General features: G+C 38.8%; 1 protein-coding gene across 2 annotated transcripts in view; it reads right to left on the minus strand.

Moving 5' to 3' along the window:
- Positions 1-16,110, minus strand: part of FAAH2 (fatty acid amide hydrolase 2) — a 46,574-nt gene that overhangs the window by 11,693 nt on the left and 18,771 nt on the right. For both annotated transcript variants that reach the window (XM_080652518.1, XM_080652519.1), the window contains 4 exons: positions 14,902-15,021; positions 7,770-7,905; positions 5,822-5,939; positions 2,063-2,182 (listed from right to left, as the gene is read on the minus strand). In XM_080652518.1, coding sequence (XP_080508644.1) covers positions 2,063-2,182; positions 5,822-5,939; positions 7,770-7,905; positions 14,902-15,021 — 494 coding nt within the window. The remainder of the gene's footprint in view (positions 1-2,062; positions 2,183-5,821; positions 5,940-7,769; positions 7,906-14,901; positions 15,022-16,110) is intronic.

Below are 16,110 nucleotides of genomic sequence, written 5' to 3' on the forward strand. Positions count from 1 at the left end.
GACTATGGGAGGTTGGCCAGCGGCAGGAGGTTGGCTGTGGGAGCGCAATGACCACCAGGGGGCAACTCCTGCATTGAGCATCTGCCCCCTGGTGGTTAGTGCATGTCATAGCGACTGGTTGTAATGGTTGCATAGGCTTTTATATATATAGATGCCTATAGTAAGGAAATCTATAGATACCAAAAGTAGATTAGTTTTTGCTTAAGACTGTGGGTACGAGTGGTGAGGATACTGGAGGGGGTGACTGATAATAAGTATGGGTCCCTTTCTATGGTGTTGAAAATGTTCTAAAATTGATTGTAGTGATGGTTGCACAATTCTGCAAATGTTTTAAAAATCATTTAACCATATGCTTTAAAAGAGTGATTTACATGGTGTGGAAGTGATAACTCAATAAACTTTTTATAATAAAGCGGCAAAATGGCCATAAACAAGTATGGTTGAGAAAATGGCCACATCCTTTTTCCATGGAAAAAGCTTCAAGTACCAACAATATAATGTACCCGTTCTTAAGAGATGAACCATCACTGAGCAACATGGTAGAGTGCCTATGAATAGCAGCTCTGAGTCAGGTATCATAATTCAAGGTGAGGGGAGACCAGATTTTTCGCCCTTTTGTCTTATTTGAGGTTTTTTATTTCAGGACCAATTTTAACAATTAGCACCTGTTATAAGCTTCTCTAAGCTATAAGAGAATATTTCCTGCAAATGAACTCAGAATACAATTTTTGTTACTGATCTTTGATTTAGTTTTGTTCATATTCTGATTATGAATCCACATGTCAGAGTCAAACATCCAAGCTTGTGGATTTACATGAACATCCTATTCTGAGAGATGTCCAAACTGCTTATATAAAAGAAACTATTGGTCTCTTCAACACAAATATAATGACAATTTATTTTCCTTAAGGTAGAAAGGGATCATGAAAGTGCTCCCTTATTTATAGGGCTACTAAATGTCAGGAACTTTACAAGAAATATTCTTTTATTAAAAAAAAAACATTTTTATTGATTTCAGAGAGAAAGGAAGAGGGAGAGAGATAGAAACATCAATGATGAGAGAGAATCGTTGATTGGCTGCCTTCTGCACGCCCCCTACTGGGGACTGAGCCCACAACCGGGGCATGTGCCCTTGATTGGAATTGAACCCGGGACCCTTCAGTCCACAGGCTGATGCTCTATCCACTGAGCCAAACCAGCTAGGGCTACAAGAAATATTCTTAATCCAGAAAACAGTCCTGTAACACAGGCATCAACAGCTTCATTTCACAGATGAGTCAAGTGAAGAATAGATAAGAACTCCCCTACCAAGAAGAAAACAGAGCTAAGAAGTGACTTGCGATTTGAATTTGGGTCTGTCACACTCCTAATGGCCAGCATATGTAAAAAAGTTAAAAGACTTGAAAATAACTTTTCTATTTCTTCATAATGTCAACTTATTACTCTTAAAGAATTCATATTTAATATCCGCAACAAGCCTGAAGAAATCATAAATAAAGCATTTTTCACAAGTACCCACATCAGCTTCCAAACTTAGCAAATAACAGGAGGGTGAAATTACATTGTAGAAAAGCAGATAACTGTGTGCATAACCCTAAAAACCTCTGATGGAGAGGGAAAGTTGGATCTTGATAACGGGGGTTACCTAATCACTTTATGTTTACTGAAGCCTAAATGCTCTGATACCCAGCACATGGTATAATGGAATGAAACTCATGCCCCTGTGCCTTGTCCATAATGTTACCTCTGCTTGAAACACCTTTTATCACTTCTTTACCTGATTAAGGCCTCCAAATTATTCATGTATTGGTGGATAGCAACTCCTCCACCAGGAAGATTTCCCTGACTTCCACATAGAGATGGGCCTGCCCTCTCTGATCCTACAACCATATATGCTTATACTGGTATAGCACTCACCAAGCTGTATAATCTTTAATTATTTAACGATGTCACCTATTTGCTTATTAATTTCATTCCTCCATATTGAAAACATATGGCCCACAATAGAAGGTCAGTAAATATTTATTAAAAAAGAAGGAAGGAAAGAAAGTAGTGAACATACCGTCCCATCAGGTCCCTTTGCTGACATCATTGTGACCCATAACTGGAAAGAATACTTCATTTGCTTTAGTTTAACATGTTGAACTGAGGCTCCTAGTGTATTTTCCAGGTGATCCACAACCTAAGAAAACGAAGATAAAACAATAGACAAACATGTTTAGGAAAAAGAGATGTCATTGGAGAGTGGTGTAAGCAAGATGGCTGACAAGAAAGTGCAAGGCCCTCATTTCTTTTTTTTTTTTAATCTGTTTTTATTGATTTTTATTTATTTATTTATTTAGTTAGTTAGTTTAAAATATATTTTTACTGATTTCAGAGAAGGGAGAGGGAGAGAGAGATAGAAACATCAATGATGAGAGGGAATCATTGACTGGCTGCCTCCTACATGCTCCCTCCCTACTGGGGATTGAACCCACAACCCGGGCTTGTGCCCTTGAGCAGAATCGAACCTGGGACCCTTCAGTCTGCAGGCTGATGCCCTATCCACTGAGCAAAAGTGGCTAGGGCTGTTTTTAGAGAGAAATAGAAACATCGAAGAGAGAGGAACACCACCACTACCACCACCACCATATCACCCTCATCATTGATCCGCTGCCTCCTGTACACCCCCTACTGGGGATCGAGCCCAGAACTCAGGCATGTGCCCTGACCAGGCATGGAACTGGCGACCTCTTGGTTCCTGGATTGATGCCCAACCGCTGAGCCACACTGGTCGGGATAGGAACTCATTTCTTCATGGAAACACCAACATACAGACCAAGACCAAAGGAGCTCTGTGGGGCCTCTGAAAACCAGTTAAGAAACTTCAGCAATAAAACAAATGACCGAAAAATAAAAGCTGCACCCAAAATGCTAAGAAATCTCATGGTAACTTTGCTCATTCTCGTCCCATCGCTTTCCTGGTACAGTGCAGACAGATTGGGAGGAAACCACCCAACTACTAACTTCTACCTTAGGATGGAATGAAAAGAGGAGTGGCATTTGCTTGTAGAGTTCTGGTTGGTATAGAGGCAGCCTGGGGGCACTGGTTTATCTCTTGCCTGACAGGAGCACTGATGGGAATAGAGGCATAGTTTGCATATCAGGTTGGAAGCTATCAAAAGCAGTGGTTGGAGCTGTGGCATAAAAGAGTTGGAGGGTTACCACAGACCTGTGGGTGTCATTAATATAATGCTAATATAATATTAATATAATAATAATTTATATTATTTATAACAGGCAGAGCAATAATATAAACCAACTAAGGGCTTGAGAAGAAGCAAGGATGAGACATTTAGGGAAATTAAGACATTAAAAAGTAGTCATATGTACAGAGGAACTGGATTTTAAAAATGTACAAGCCCCAAAAAGAGCCATCTCCACAAGTGTTGAGAGAGCAGGTAAATGTGACACCACCAATGGGAACAAATAAAGCCCCAGCAAGTGACCTAAAGAAATGGAGGCCAATACAATAAACTGTCAGACAATTCACAATAATCCTTTTAAGGAAGTTTTATGAACTACAAGAAAACACCAAACAGACAACTAAACAAAATTAGGGAAATAATACATGAACAAAATGAGAAGTTCAACAAAGAAACAGCAACAACAAAAAACCCAGAAATTCAAAAATACAATAATTGAACTGAAGAAATTCAATAGAAAGTTTCAAAAGTAGACTTGACCATGTAGAAGACAGAATCAGTGACCTGAACATTAGAAATTACCCAGTTAGAGGAGCGTGAAAAAAGCCGATGGGAATTATGGGGCACAATGAAAATAAACAAGTTTCATATTGTGGGAATTCTAGAAGGAGAAGATAAATATAAAGGGACAGAAAGTATATTTAAAGCAATAATGACAGAAAATTCCTAATCTTGGGGAAAGAAATGAACATCCATACTCACGAAGCCCTAAAGATCACAAATAGGTTGAACACAAATAGTGTTACACCAAGATGGATTATAATTAAGTTGTTAAAAGTAATATGCTAAGCGAAATAAATCAGTCAGAGAAAGACAAGTATCACATGATCTCACTCATATGTGGAATCTAATGAACAAAATAGATTCAGAGACATAGAAGCATGGAACAGACCGTCAAATCTCAGAGGGAAGGCGGGGGAGGAGGGTGGGTGGGAAGAAATCAACAAAAGAACTTGTATGCATACATGCATAACCCATGGACACTGTCAATAGGATGGTGAAGGCCTGGGGGGTGAGGGGGACGGGCTAGAAGGGGTCAATGGGGGGGGGGACATATGTAATACTTTCAACAATAAATATTTTTTAAAATCAATAAATATAGCCTCGGGTGAGGATTTAAAAAAAAAACCACAGTGTTGCCTGCCCCATTTTTTTTTAAATTAGTGTTGGATATAATATTGAATGCCAACTGGAATTGAAAAATAATTAAAATAAAAAATGAAATAAAAATAAGTGTTGGAAAAAAAGTTAAAGAGAAAGAAATTTAAGATTAGCAAAAGCAAAGAGAGACGGTATCAGCCTTGGGCAAACTACGGCCCGCGGGCCGGATCCGGCTGTTCTATCCGGTTCTCTTGCTCTCTCCTCCGCTCCTTTACTTTGAATTTATATTAGTTCACACAAACACTCCATCCATGCTTTTGTTCCGGCCCTCCAGTCCAGTTTAAGAACCCATTGTGGCCCTCGAGTCAAAAAGTTTGCCCACCCCTGCAAGGGAACTCCCATAAGGCTATGGGTGGATTTTTCAACAGCAACTTTTCAAGCCAGGAGAGAATGGACTGCCATGTCGGTCTTAGTATATTAAAGCGATCTTTTTAATTTTTATTTTTTAATATATTTTTATTGATTTCAGAGACGAAGGAAGAGGGAGAGATAGAAACATCAATGATGAGAGAGAATCACTGATCAGCTGCCTCCTACACGCCCCCTACTGGGGATCAAACCCGCAACCCAGGCATGTGCCCTTGACCAGAATTGAACCTGGGACCCTTCAGTCCGCAGGCCGACGCTCTATCCACTGAGCCAAACCAGCTAGGGCTAAAGCGATCTCTTATAGCACTCAAGTTTATAATTGTCTTCCTTTAGGTTTCACAGATATGTTTCAACTAATTTGTAAGTGTTGTAAAATCATTTTTTATTAGTTGTTTCTGGTATATCAGGATGATTCTGATTTAGGGATTACATGACTTTAATCAAGACAATTGTTAACCTTACTGTGAGAATTTACATAAATTTTCTTGATGTTAGAGATATAAAATTACATGTTTTCCAAATAATTATCTGTGCTATTTTTAATAGTGCCATGTTTATTTACTATCATTTTTTAAAAAATATTTTAAAAATTTGACAGGGTTCTTCTCTTTATTCTTCTTTGATTGAGCTTTTGCTTTTAAAATGACAAATCTGTTTCATTATTATAGAAGTATTTAAAGAATAAAAAGCAGATCAGAATTGTTACATATGCAATGTGATCTCAATTATATAAAATTTACATCTACACATAAGCACATAAGAATAACTGGATAGATATGACAAAATAGTAATAGCTGTTACCTCTGAGCAATTTCGTTCTTTGCTGTATTATATTTTTAAATGTCCCTTTTTATTATTAAAAAACAAGTAAAACATTAAAAATAGCTATAAAAATCACACCAAAAGTTACTTAGTACAACTACTGTGATCATCTTAATTCTGTATTCTGACACAGAAATATCTGGTAGACAGTAAAGGAATAGGCTGAGAATGGCATCTATTGGCCTAAATATGAATTCCATTAAAGAGATTCTATTTATAATTACCTTTTTCTGAGCCTGAATGAGTTCTCGGTCCACTTTGGACATTAAAAATGAGCCACCATCATGTTCCATCCAGTAAAATTTCAAGCCCTTTAAATATACCTTTTCATCCAGTTTTAATCTGTGGAGGAATAAAAAGAAACTGGTATGAACAAATTACTTATATATACACTCACTAGTTCAATCCTAACAATTGAGTATTTGCTTTAGTGGGGCTCCCCCCGCCCCCAGAATTTTGTGCCAGAAATAGTGATAAGCCTTTAGAATTCATACATTCAATTAAGAATATTACTCTATCTACATGAGAAAGGACAGTAAGAATGGTCAAGACTGAAGATGGAGTAAAAAGTCAGAAGGCTCTAGTGAGAAATTATTGTAGCCTATACAAGAATTATAACCATGGTGATAGAAATGTAATGATGTGGGAAATAATTATGAGGTAATCTTCATTGGAGATTGCTTAGACCAGAGGTCGGCAAACTCATTAGTCAACAGAGCCAAATATCAACAGTACAACGACTGAAATTTCTTTTGAGAGCCAATTTTTTTAAACTTAAACTTCTTCTAACGCCACTTCTTCAAAATAGACTCGCCCAGGCTGTGGTATTTTGTGGAAGAGCCACACTCAAGGGGCCAAAGAGCCGCATGTGGCTTGCGAGCCGCAGTTTGCCGACCACGGGCTTAGACATAGGAGTAATAGAGACGGGGAACCAGGCTTTTGTGGCTGGGTTGATTATAGTACAGTCACTGGAATTGGGGAAGAACAGAAGTAGCAAATCATTTTTGTGGGGTTTGGACGGAGAACGAAAATCCATTTTAGACACACTGGGTTCCAAGTTCTTGGGGTGCCCAGGATGCTGGTTAATATACACTCCTGTAGCTAAGGTGAAAAGAAGCAATTAGAGATGTATATTTGTGAATCCTCAATGTACGGGAGGAAATCGAAGTAGCAGGTGTAAATGGAGTCTTCCTGGGAGGTTGGGGAAAGAGAGAAGAATGAATTGAGCCAAGACCCTCTAGGGCAGTGGTCGCCAACCTTTCAGACCTCATGGACCACCAGTGGTCCGCGGACCACTGGTTGGTGACCGCTGCTCTAGGGGACCAGTATTTTAAGGATGAACCACCAAGAGAGACAAAAAGGAAAAGGCATAGATGTAGGAGCTATATCAGAAGAGTGTGAATCACAAAATCCTAAGGTAGAGATTGTTTCAAGAAGGAAGGAATAGTCAATAGGGGTCACCAGTTATAAGATCAGAGAACTTGACAAAAAAATTATAGCGGTGGATAGGTGAAAACCAGTATGTAGTTCAGGTATGTTTAACCAGTAATGGAAAAAAGATCTGAGAGAGTACTGGAACATGCGATCCGGAGCATGGGTCAAAGTATTTAATACCAAAGCAAAAAGAAAGATATTTTATCTACTCTAAAGGGGAAATGAGAAATTAATGGCTGGGGAACTAGAAAGTTTGATGTAAGGAACTGAAGAAAGTTCCACAGATTGCATTTTCTTGGTAAAGTAGAAAGTGGGACCATTTATTGCTGCTGTGCAAAGTGTAATAAAGAGCTATAAAGGGAAATAGATTTCTATGTCCCAAAAAATGTTTGGAAAACATGTGTGGTGACCGATAGAAGAAGTACCAGAAAGGCTTCATTTAAAGTGGGATGTCTATATATTCAAATTGCCAAATGAACGACAACAATAACCCAACTGCTTTCATCCCCAAATAGGCTTCTCTTTGTGTAATATTTTCACGCAGTAACTTATTTTTACACACGATCTTCCCAGTTTGTGAAGCATGACATGCACCTATACAAAAACTCACTCTCAGAAAAACAAAAGACCAATTCTATGGTTGAGGACTAAATGTCTACCTCTATGTCTCTAATAAACCAAGGGAGAAGGGATGTTTGGACAGGAAGGAGAGAAAATGAAGAAAAGCAGCTGACATACTTTTTGATTCCAGGTCCTGCCATGACCCTCAGCATGGGGGCCAGGTCTTCAGCATAGCGGCACATGGGACCAGTGCACTGAAACAGCTCCTGGGCTCCCTTGGCCACAGGGAACTGACCGTTGTTGGAGACCACACCTGAAAGGTTAGACACTCGGGTTAGCCGTCCAGAGTAAGACATGGTCCCTCATAGGAGTAGAATCATATGAGTCTTAGCTTTTTCTGACCGACTTACTTCGTTTAACATGATATTCTCAAGGTCCATCCATGTTGTTGCAAAACTGAAACTCATAGACACAGACAACAGTATGGTGGTTGCCAGAGGGATGGGGGTTGGGGGCAGTAGGTAGTAAAAGGGGAAGGGAAAGGGGGCCAAATATACGGTGATGAAGATGATTTGACTTTGGGCTTTGGGCACATGATACACTACACAGATCATGCATCATAGAAATATATACTAGAAACCTATATAAACTTATTAATTAATGTCACCCCAATAAATTTAATTTAAAAAGACATGATTCCTGAATGTTGTATGTCATCATGTTTAATCTTTCTTAAACTTGGAGGGTTGAACTTCCAGAACAATATCTAACGGAAGCAGCAAGAGCAGACATATTTTTCTTGTTATTGATCTTCAGAGGAAAGTTTTTAGTTTTTTTTAAAATATATTTTATTGATTTTTTACAGAGAGGAAGGGAGAGGGATAGAGAGCTAGAAACATCAATGAGAGAGAAACATCCATCAGCTGCCTCCTGCACACCCCCCACTGGGGATGTGCCCGCAACCAAGGTACATGCCCTTGACTGGAATCGAACCTGGGACCCTTCAGTCCCCAGGCCAATGCTCTATCCACTGAGCCAAACCGGCCAAGGCGAAAGTTTTTAGTTTTCACCAATAAGTATGATGGTAACTATGGGTGTTTTCATATAGGCCCTCTTTTTTAATATAAAAAAAATCATAGTGTTTACTGTTTGACAAATACTCTTCTAGGACCTTTACAACATTAACTCATTTAATTTTCATAACAACCTTATAAAGTCGATATTTTGGCTATACCCATTTTACAGATGAGACAATTGAGGCAGACATTAAGTATCTGTCTACTAGTAATATTACATAGTTACTAAGTGACAGAATACCTGAAGTCTAGCACCCCAGACTTGTCAATCACTAAACCAGTGACTCTAAACTTTTGGCTTCAGGTTCCTCTTAAACTCTTCAGAATTATAGGGGACCTTAAAGAATTTTTGTTTATACAAGTTAAATGTATCAATATTTAACATGGTAGAAATAAAAACTGAAAAGATGCTACAATATTTGTGTTACTTTGTTTAAAAATAACAGTAAACCCATTATACGTTAGCACAAAAATATTTTATAAAAAATAACTATATTTTCTAACACAAAAATGTATTTAGTGAAGAGGTCACCCTTTTACATTTTTGCAAAGCTACATAGTGTTTGATTTAAAAGAAAAAACCTGGATTCTCATATCTGCTCTGCAGTCTGTTTTACAATATGTAATTTTGTTTGAAATATATAGGGAAAATCAATCTCATACAGATATTTATTTGAAAAGGCAGTATTTTAAAAATCTTAACAGATAATTTTTCATATTCTCTGTTCATATTATATCAAATCAGGTCAAGTCTTGTTTCTGATAGGATATTTACAATAAGAAATCTGAAATTTTATCAATGAATTTCATATTCTATTATACTAAAATCCATTGGTATATCTCTTGCTCTGATTCAATCATTTTATAATTCATAATTTTGTAATACCAATCATTAGTGATTTGAAAAACATTCACTAAAATACACATTACATATTACGTTCATTTTATATTAAAAAATTCATTCACATCACCACTGATCTCTAAGAAAAGTCTTAATTATTGCAAGGCTGTTAAGCTCATGGTGGTAGATGTAGGTTTTCCAAATTTCTAATTTTTGTTTGTATAAGGTTCTTAAAATGCATGAGTAAAAGCCCAATCCAAAGTAAGAGATAACAAAAAGTAAGAGATAGGCAAATTAATCTGTTATATGTATTTTAAAAGTATTTTGTCCCATTTGACCCAGTGATCCCACTTCTAGGAATATATCCCAAGAAACTAGAAACACCAATCAGAAAGGATATAGGCACCCCTATGTTCATAGCAGCACAATTCACCATAGCTAAGATTTGGAAACAGCCTAAGTGCCCATCAGCAGATGAGGGGATTAAAAAACTGTGGTACATCTATACAACGGAATGCTACGCTGCGGTAAAAAAGAAGGAACTCTTACCATTTGCACCAGCATGGATGGAACTGGAGAGCATTATGCTAAGTGAAATAAGCCAGTCAGAGAAATATCACATGATCTCACTCATTTGTGGAATATAATGAACAACATAAACTGATGAACAAAAACAGGTCCAGAGACAGAGTAACATCGATCAGATGGTCAAACCTCAGAGGGAAGGTAGGGGAGGGTGGGGGTAAGGGGAAGAGATCAACCAAAGGACTTGTATGCATGCATATAAGCCTAATCAATGGACACAGACACCAAGGGGGTGAGGGCATGAGTGGGGGAGGGGCACTGGGGGAATAAGGACACATATGTAATACCTTAATCAATAAAGAAAAAAATAAAAAGGTAAAAAATAAGTATTTTGGAAATTTTTTATTCATAAGAAAAAAATGACTGATGGTTACCATAGGGGAGGGCGATGGGGGGGGGTGCTGGGTGAAAAAGGTGAAGGGATTAAGAAGAACAAATTGGTAGTTACAGAATATTCATGGGGATATAAAGCATAGCATAGGGAATACAGTCAATAATATTGTAATAACTATGTATGGGGCCAGGTGGATACTTGAAATATTACGTGGACTACTTTGTAAAGTATATAATTGTCTTACCACTATGCTGCACACCTAAAACTAATACAAAATAATATTGAATTTACACTGTAATTAAAAATTTTTAAAGGACAAATGAATCAATGAAAAGGGTCAGGAATGTATTAAATATATAAACGCAGATTGAACTGTTTGAAGGTGCAAATAGTAGCCTACTGCATGCACTTTTTTTTTAACCTTGCTTTTTCTTACTTATCCCTGTGGTGACATGAATTTGTAGTGTCTACAGTGTAGTTGTTGAAACAAGAAAGATTAAGGAATATCAAATAGGACAGCAGCATCAGTGTAGCATATTGTTTTTATTTTCTTACTTTTTATTACAACTAATTAGATACTGCTTAACTGAACGAAATTGCCTCTGCACATTACACCAAGGGACATGGAAATTTTCTAACCCACCTTTGTATCCAAAAATAAGCAAATAAGAACTTGGTAAGGACCATGGATCCAGGAGAGTCAATGAGGATGCCCCATTCTAACTCACTGTGATGTGTGTGTGTGTGTGGGGGGGGGTGGGGCGGACCTGGAGAGTGCAAACCTGGGCAGATGCTCACTGGCAAGACAATTTGTGGAAGTCCAAGTAGGCTGAGAGAAGATTCTAGCATGCCACTGATGCAGGGTAGAGGCAAGATTGGATGCACAGAAAAGGGAGAAACTCATTAGGCAGTCCCCCCTTCACAGGGCAACACTGCAGCAGAAGTGATCACTCCAGTACAGTAAGTGTAATACTGTGACCTCATCCACAAAGAAGATGGAAAGTGAAAGTGATGCGTGACTGCCTTGTTACTCCAAATGTGAGAGTGTGGCTGGAGAAACCCATTTCTATCCTGCAGCACCCACATTTCTGAGGAGGAACCTCCATGACAGGGGTGGTGGGGGAGAAAGGGAAGGAATCTGATAAGAATAGCAAAGGGAATTGAACACAGTTCCTGTTGTCTGCTTCAAGGCTTCAGCAGGAAGTCCAACCACAAGCTTCTAGGAGTATCCCCCCCATTTGAAGATATACCCACAGAGCCCACGGGCACTACCAGAGCCCCAAGTACTAAACCAACACCTAACCCTGTTTTGCTGCTGGCTCCTTGTGTGTGCTTCCAAGTGCATCTGCAAGAACAAGCTCTGATAGAAAAGGAGCATGCTAAAAAAAATAGGTCCAAGTCAATGGACAAGGAAGGACCACAAACTTAGCTATAGCATCACCTTTGGGAATATAAAAGAAAGGTTTCCAATAACCAGCCTGGTGCATTGCAAGGGGGGAAAAAGCATAGTTAAGTTGGCATCTGCTACTTCAAATGAGAAAGCAGAAGTACATACATATAAAATATTTAAAAATCAAGAAATATGGTATTATAAAAGTAATTGTTATTATCTAGAAACCAACTTAAAGGCCTAAAATATTATAACCTAATTAATAAAGTATTCAAAATAGCTGGTATAAAAAAATTCAACAAGCTACAGAAACTCAGAAAAACAATGAAATCAGGAATAGAATTGATAAACAGAAGGCTTTCTTTACCAAAGAGATTTAAATAATAAAAAAAGGACCAAACAGAAAATCTGGATCTGAAGAATTCAATAAATGAGATAAAGAATGATGGGTAGACCAGATAAGAAAAGAATAAATGACTTGAAATATATAAAAAATAAAGTTCGGTTAGGAGAAGGAACTAAGATTTTAAAAAAGCAAAGAAGGCCTATGAGAGCTATTGTTTTCATTGAGAAAGGCAAACATTTGATAATTGGGGTTCCAGAAGGATAAGAGAAGGAAAAGTTGGCAGAAAGTTTACTTAAATAAATAATAGATGAGCACTTCCCAAATGTGGGGAAGGACTTGCACATAGAAGTCAATAATTCTAATAGAGCAGTCTATTATATCAATGCAAAAAGACCTCTAAGAATATTATAATAAAACTGTCAAAAATCAATAATAACAAGAGTATTATAGGTAGGTGAGGAGCCATTACAATTGTTACTACTGCAATGCATGGGGAACCATGAGAGACTTCTATGAGCAATTATATGTCAACAAATTGGATAACCTAGAAGAAATGGATAAATGAAAGAAATCTTGAAAAAAATCACAAAACTGGAAGTATCATGCTTCCTCACTTCAAAATCCTATCTAATAAAAGAGTAATATGCAAATTAACCACCACTCCGCTACACTCACCAGCCACACCCACCAGTCACGCCCACCAGCCAATCAGGAGCAAGTATGCAAATTAACTCAACCAAAATGGCTGCAGCCACAGAGAGAGCAGGAGGGAGGCTTGGGTTTCCCCGCTGATGGAGGAAGCCAAGCTTTCCGCACATCCTGGCCGGCCCACTCCAGGCTACAAAGTTTCAATTATAGAAGGTAAATAAATCCCAACAGAAATGGCTGCCACCACAGAACGAGCAGAAGGCTTGACTCTGCTCCAGGCTACAAAGTTTCAATTGTAGAAGATAAATAAACCCCAGATCCCAGGGCCTCTGCTTGGGTCACCAGGGGACGTGGCCGGCCTGCAAACCACCACAGGCCCCTCGCCCAGGCCGCCCCACGCCCCAAGGGAACCCCCACCCTGATCCAGGACACCCTTCAGGGCAAACCAGCTGGCCCCCACCCGTGAACCAGACCTCTATCCTATCTAATAAAAGAGTAATATGCAGATTGACCATCACTCCAACACACAAGATGGCTGCCCCCATGTGGTCAAAGATCCTGCCCCCATGTGGACACAAGATCACCATCACAAGATGGCCAGCAGGGGAGGGCAGTTGGGAGGGACTAGGCCTGCAAGGGAGGGAAGTTGGGGGCAATCAAGCCTGGAGGGGAGGGCAGTTAGGGGTGACCAGGCCTGCAGGGGAGGGCAGTTAGGGGCAAGCAGGCTGGCAGGGGAGCAGTAAGGCATCAATCAGGCTGGCAGGGGAGTGGTTAGGGGGTGATCAGGATGGCAGGCAGAAGCGGTTAGGGGCAATCAGGACAGCTACTTGCAAAAAACAACAAAAAAGAGAAACTAGACCACTTTCTTACACCACATACAAAAATAAATTTTAAATGTATTAATAGTGGACCATAAACGATAAAATTTCAAGAAGAAAACATAGGCAATAAACTTTGACACTGGCCTATGTAATATTTTCTTGGATGTCTCCCCAGGCATGAACAATAAAAGCAAAAATATACAAGTAAGACTACAAAAAACTGCCCTGGCAGGTGTGGCTCTTTTGGTTGAGCATCGTCCCACACACCCAAAGGTTACTGGTTCGATTCCCAGTAGGGGTGTGTATAGGAGGCAGGGCACATATCCAGGTTGTGGGTTCGATCCCCAGTAGGGGTGTGTATAGGAGGCAGCCACTTGATGGTCCTCTCTCACATAGATGTTTCTCTCTCTTCCTCTCTAAAATCAATAAAAATATATTTTTAAAGAGACTACATAAAACTAACAAACTTTTATACAGTGAAGAAAAACAACAAAATGAAAAGTCAACTCACTGAATTGTAGAAAATATTTGCAAGTAATATGTTCAATAAAGGGTTAATATAAAAAATATATAAATATGGAGCCATAAAATTCAACATAAAAACAATCAATCCAATTAAAAATGAACAGAGGATCTGAATAGACATTCTTTGAAAAAAGACATACAGATGGCCATCAGATACATAAAATGATACTCAACATCACTGATCATCGGGGAAATGCAAATAAAAACCACAGTGAAATATTACTTCACACCTGTCAGATTGGCTGTTATAAAAAATAAAACAAATAACAAGTGTTGGCAAGGAGGTGGAAAAAAACGGAACCCCGTACACTCTTGGTTAGATTGCAAACTGGTGCAGCCACTATGAAAAACAGTATGATGATTCCTCAAAAAACTAAAAGTAGAACTTACATAGGATCCAGCAATTTCACTACTGAGTATCTATCAGAAGAAAAAAAAAACCAATAATTTGAAAAGACATGTATAACCCTTATGTGCAGGTTTACTTATTTGTTCTGAATTTTGAATTTGTCATCGGCCAAATAGGTATAATTTCTTCCTGAGAGGTTTACTGTAGAGAATAAATAAAATTAGTTATGGTAGACAACTTGTAGAGTACCTGACACAGAGCTGATGCTCAATAATAGTAGCTATTTTTAATATTGATAAATATATATGACCATACTTCTAGGTAAGATTATCCTGGTAGGTACCAGATTTCTGTTGCTATTATAATATTAATATTATCACTATATTAATATTACCTGGGGAAGGTTTGTGTCCAAATATGCCATTGAAGAATGCAGGCATTCGAATGCTGCCACCAATATCAGAGCCCACACCAATCACTGAGCAGGCAGCTGCCAGGGTACAGCCCTCACCACCTATGGGAAATGCAAAATAGTCCTTTATAATAAATAAATTAGATTACTATTTGCAAATAATGGTTATTATATTTGCTCATATATTTTCCTTCACCAGAGATTTTTATATTCATACTGGAGGTCCGGTGCATGGATTTGTGCACCAGTGGGGTCCCTTGGCCTGGCCAGCGGGGATCAGGCCAAAATCCATGCACCGGGCCTCCGACATCCCCTGAGGGGTCCCAGATTGCGCGAGGGTGCAGGCCAAGCCGCGGGACCCCACCAGTGCACGAATCCATGCACCAGGCCTCTAGTATGCATGTAAGATCTTTGGTTAATCTCTACCCACCCTCCCCACTCCCTGCTTCCCTCTGAGATTCATCAGTCTGTTCCATGTTTCCATGCCTGTGAATTGAGCGTCTGCCCCCTGGTGGTCAGTGTGCACCATAGCTACCAGTCGAACAGTCGAGTGGTTGAACGGTCGAATGGTCACTTAGGGTTTTATATAGATGACTTTTGAGTTACTTTCTAGTGTACTTTCATTACATTTTATAAGTTGAGGAAACTGACCCACTGACTGCACCTTCATTATGTTACCAAGGTCACATAGCAAAAACTGTCAATGTTCTCTTTGGCTCTAGCTTAAGCACCGTATTTTACTAACCCACATATATGCCTTTAGGATTGATAAAAGCCATATAAATTCTAGTCTCTAATATACTCTCTGATGTTTTCCTCCTACATCACTTGTTGCGCATTCTTAATCTCCTTTGCTAAATATGCCTCTTTTTAACCTTGAAAATGACAAAGCTTTATCATGAGCCCCAATTCATCTTCATCAACACACACACCTTGTTTTCTTTTTGCATCCATTCTAATAGTTTATAGACTAGATACTGTACCATGCTTATGATGATAACGTCTAAATTATTTTAAACCCAGATTACTACTCTGTCTTATATAGGCTACTTGACAACTCCATTGAGTGTCTTACAAACATCTTAAACATAAAATGTTCAAAGTGGTATTCTTAAATCATGCTGCCCCCATTTGTCCCTCCTCTTCCCGTTTCTCCATCTGAATGAATGCCTGTACCATCTTTCTAGTCAG

This window comes from Plecotus auritus (genome assembly GCF_963455305.1).
Source record: "Plecotus auritus genome assembly, chromosome: X".
Classification (NCBI taxonomy): Eukaryota; Metazoa; Chordata; class Mammalia; order Chiroptera; family Vespertilionidae; genus Plecotus; species Plecotus auritus.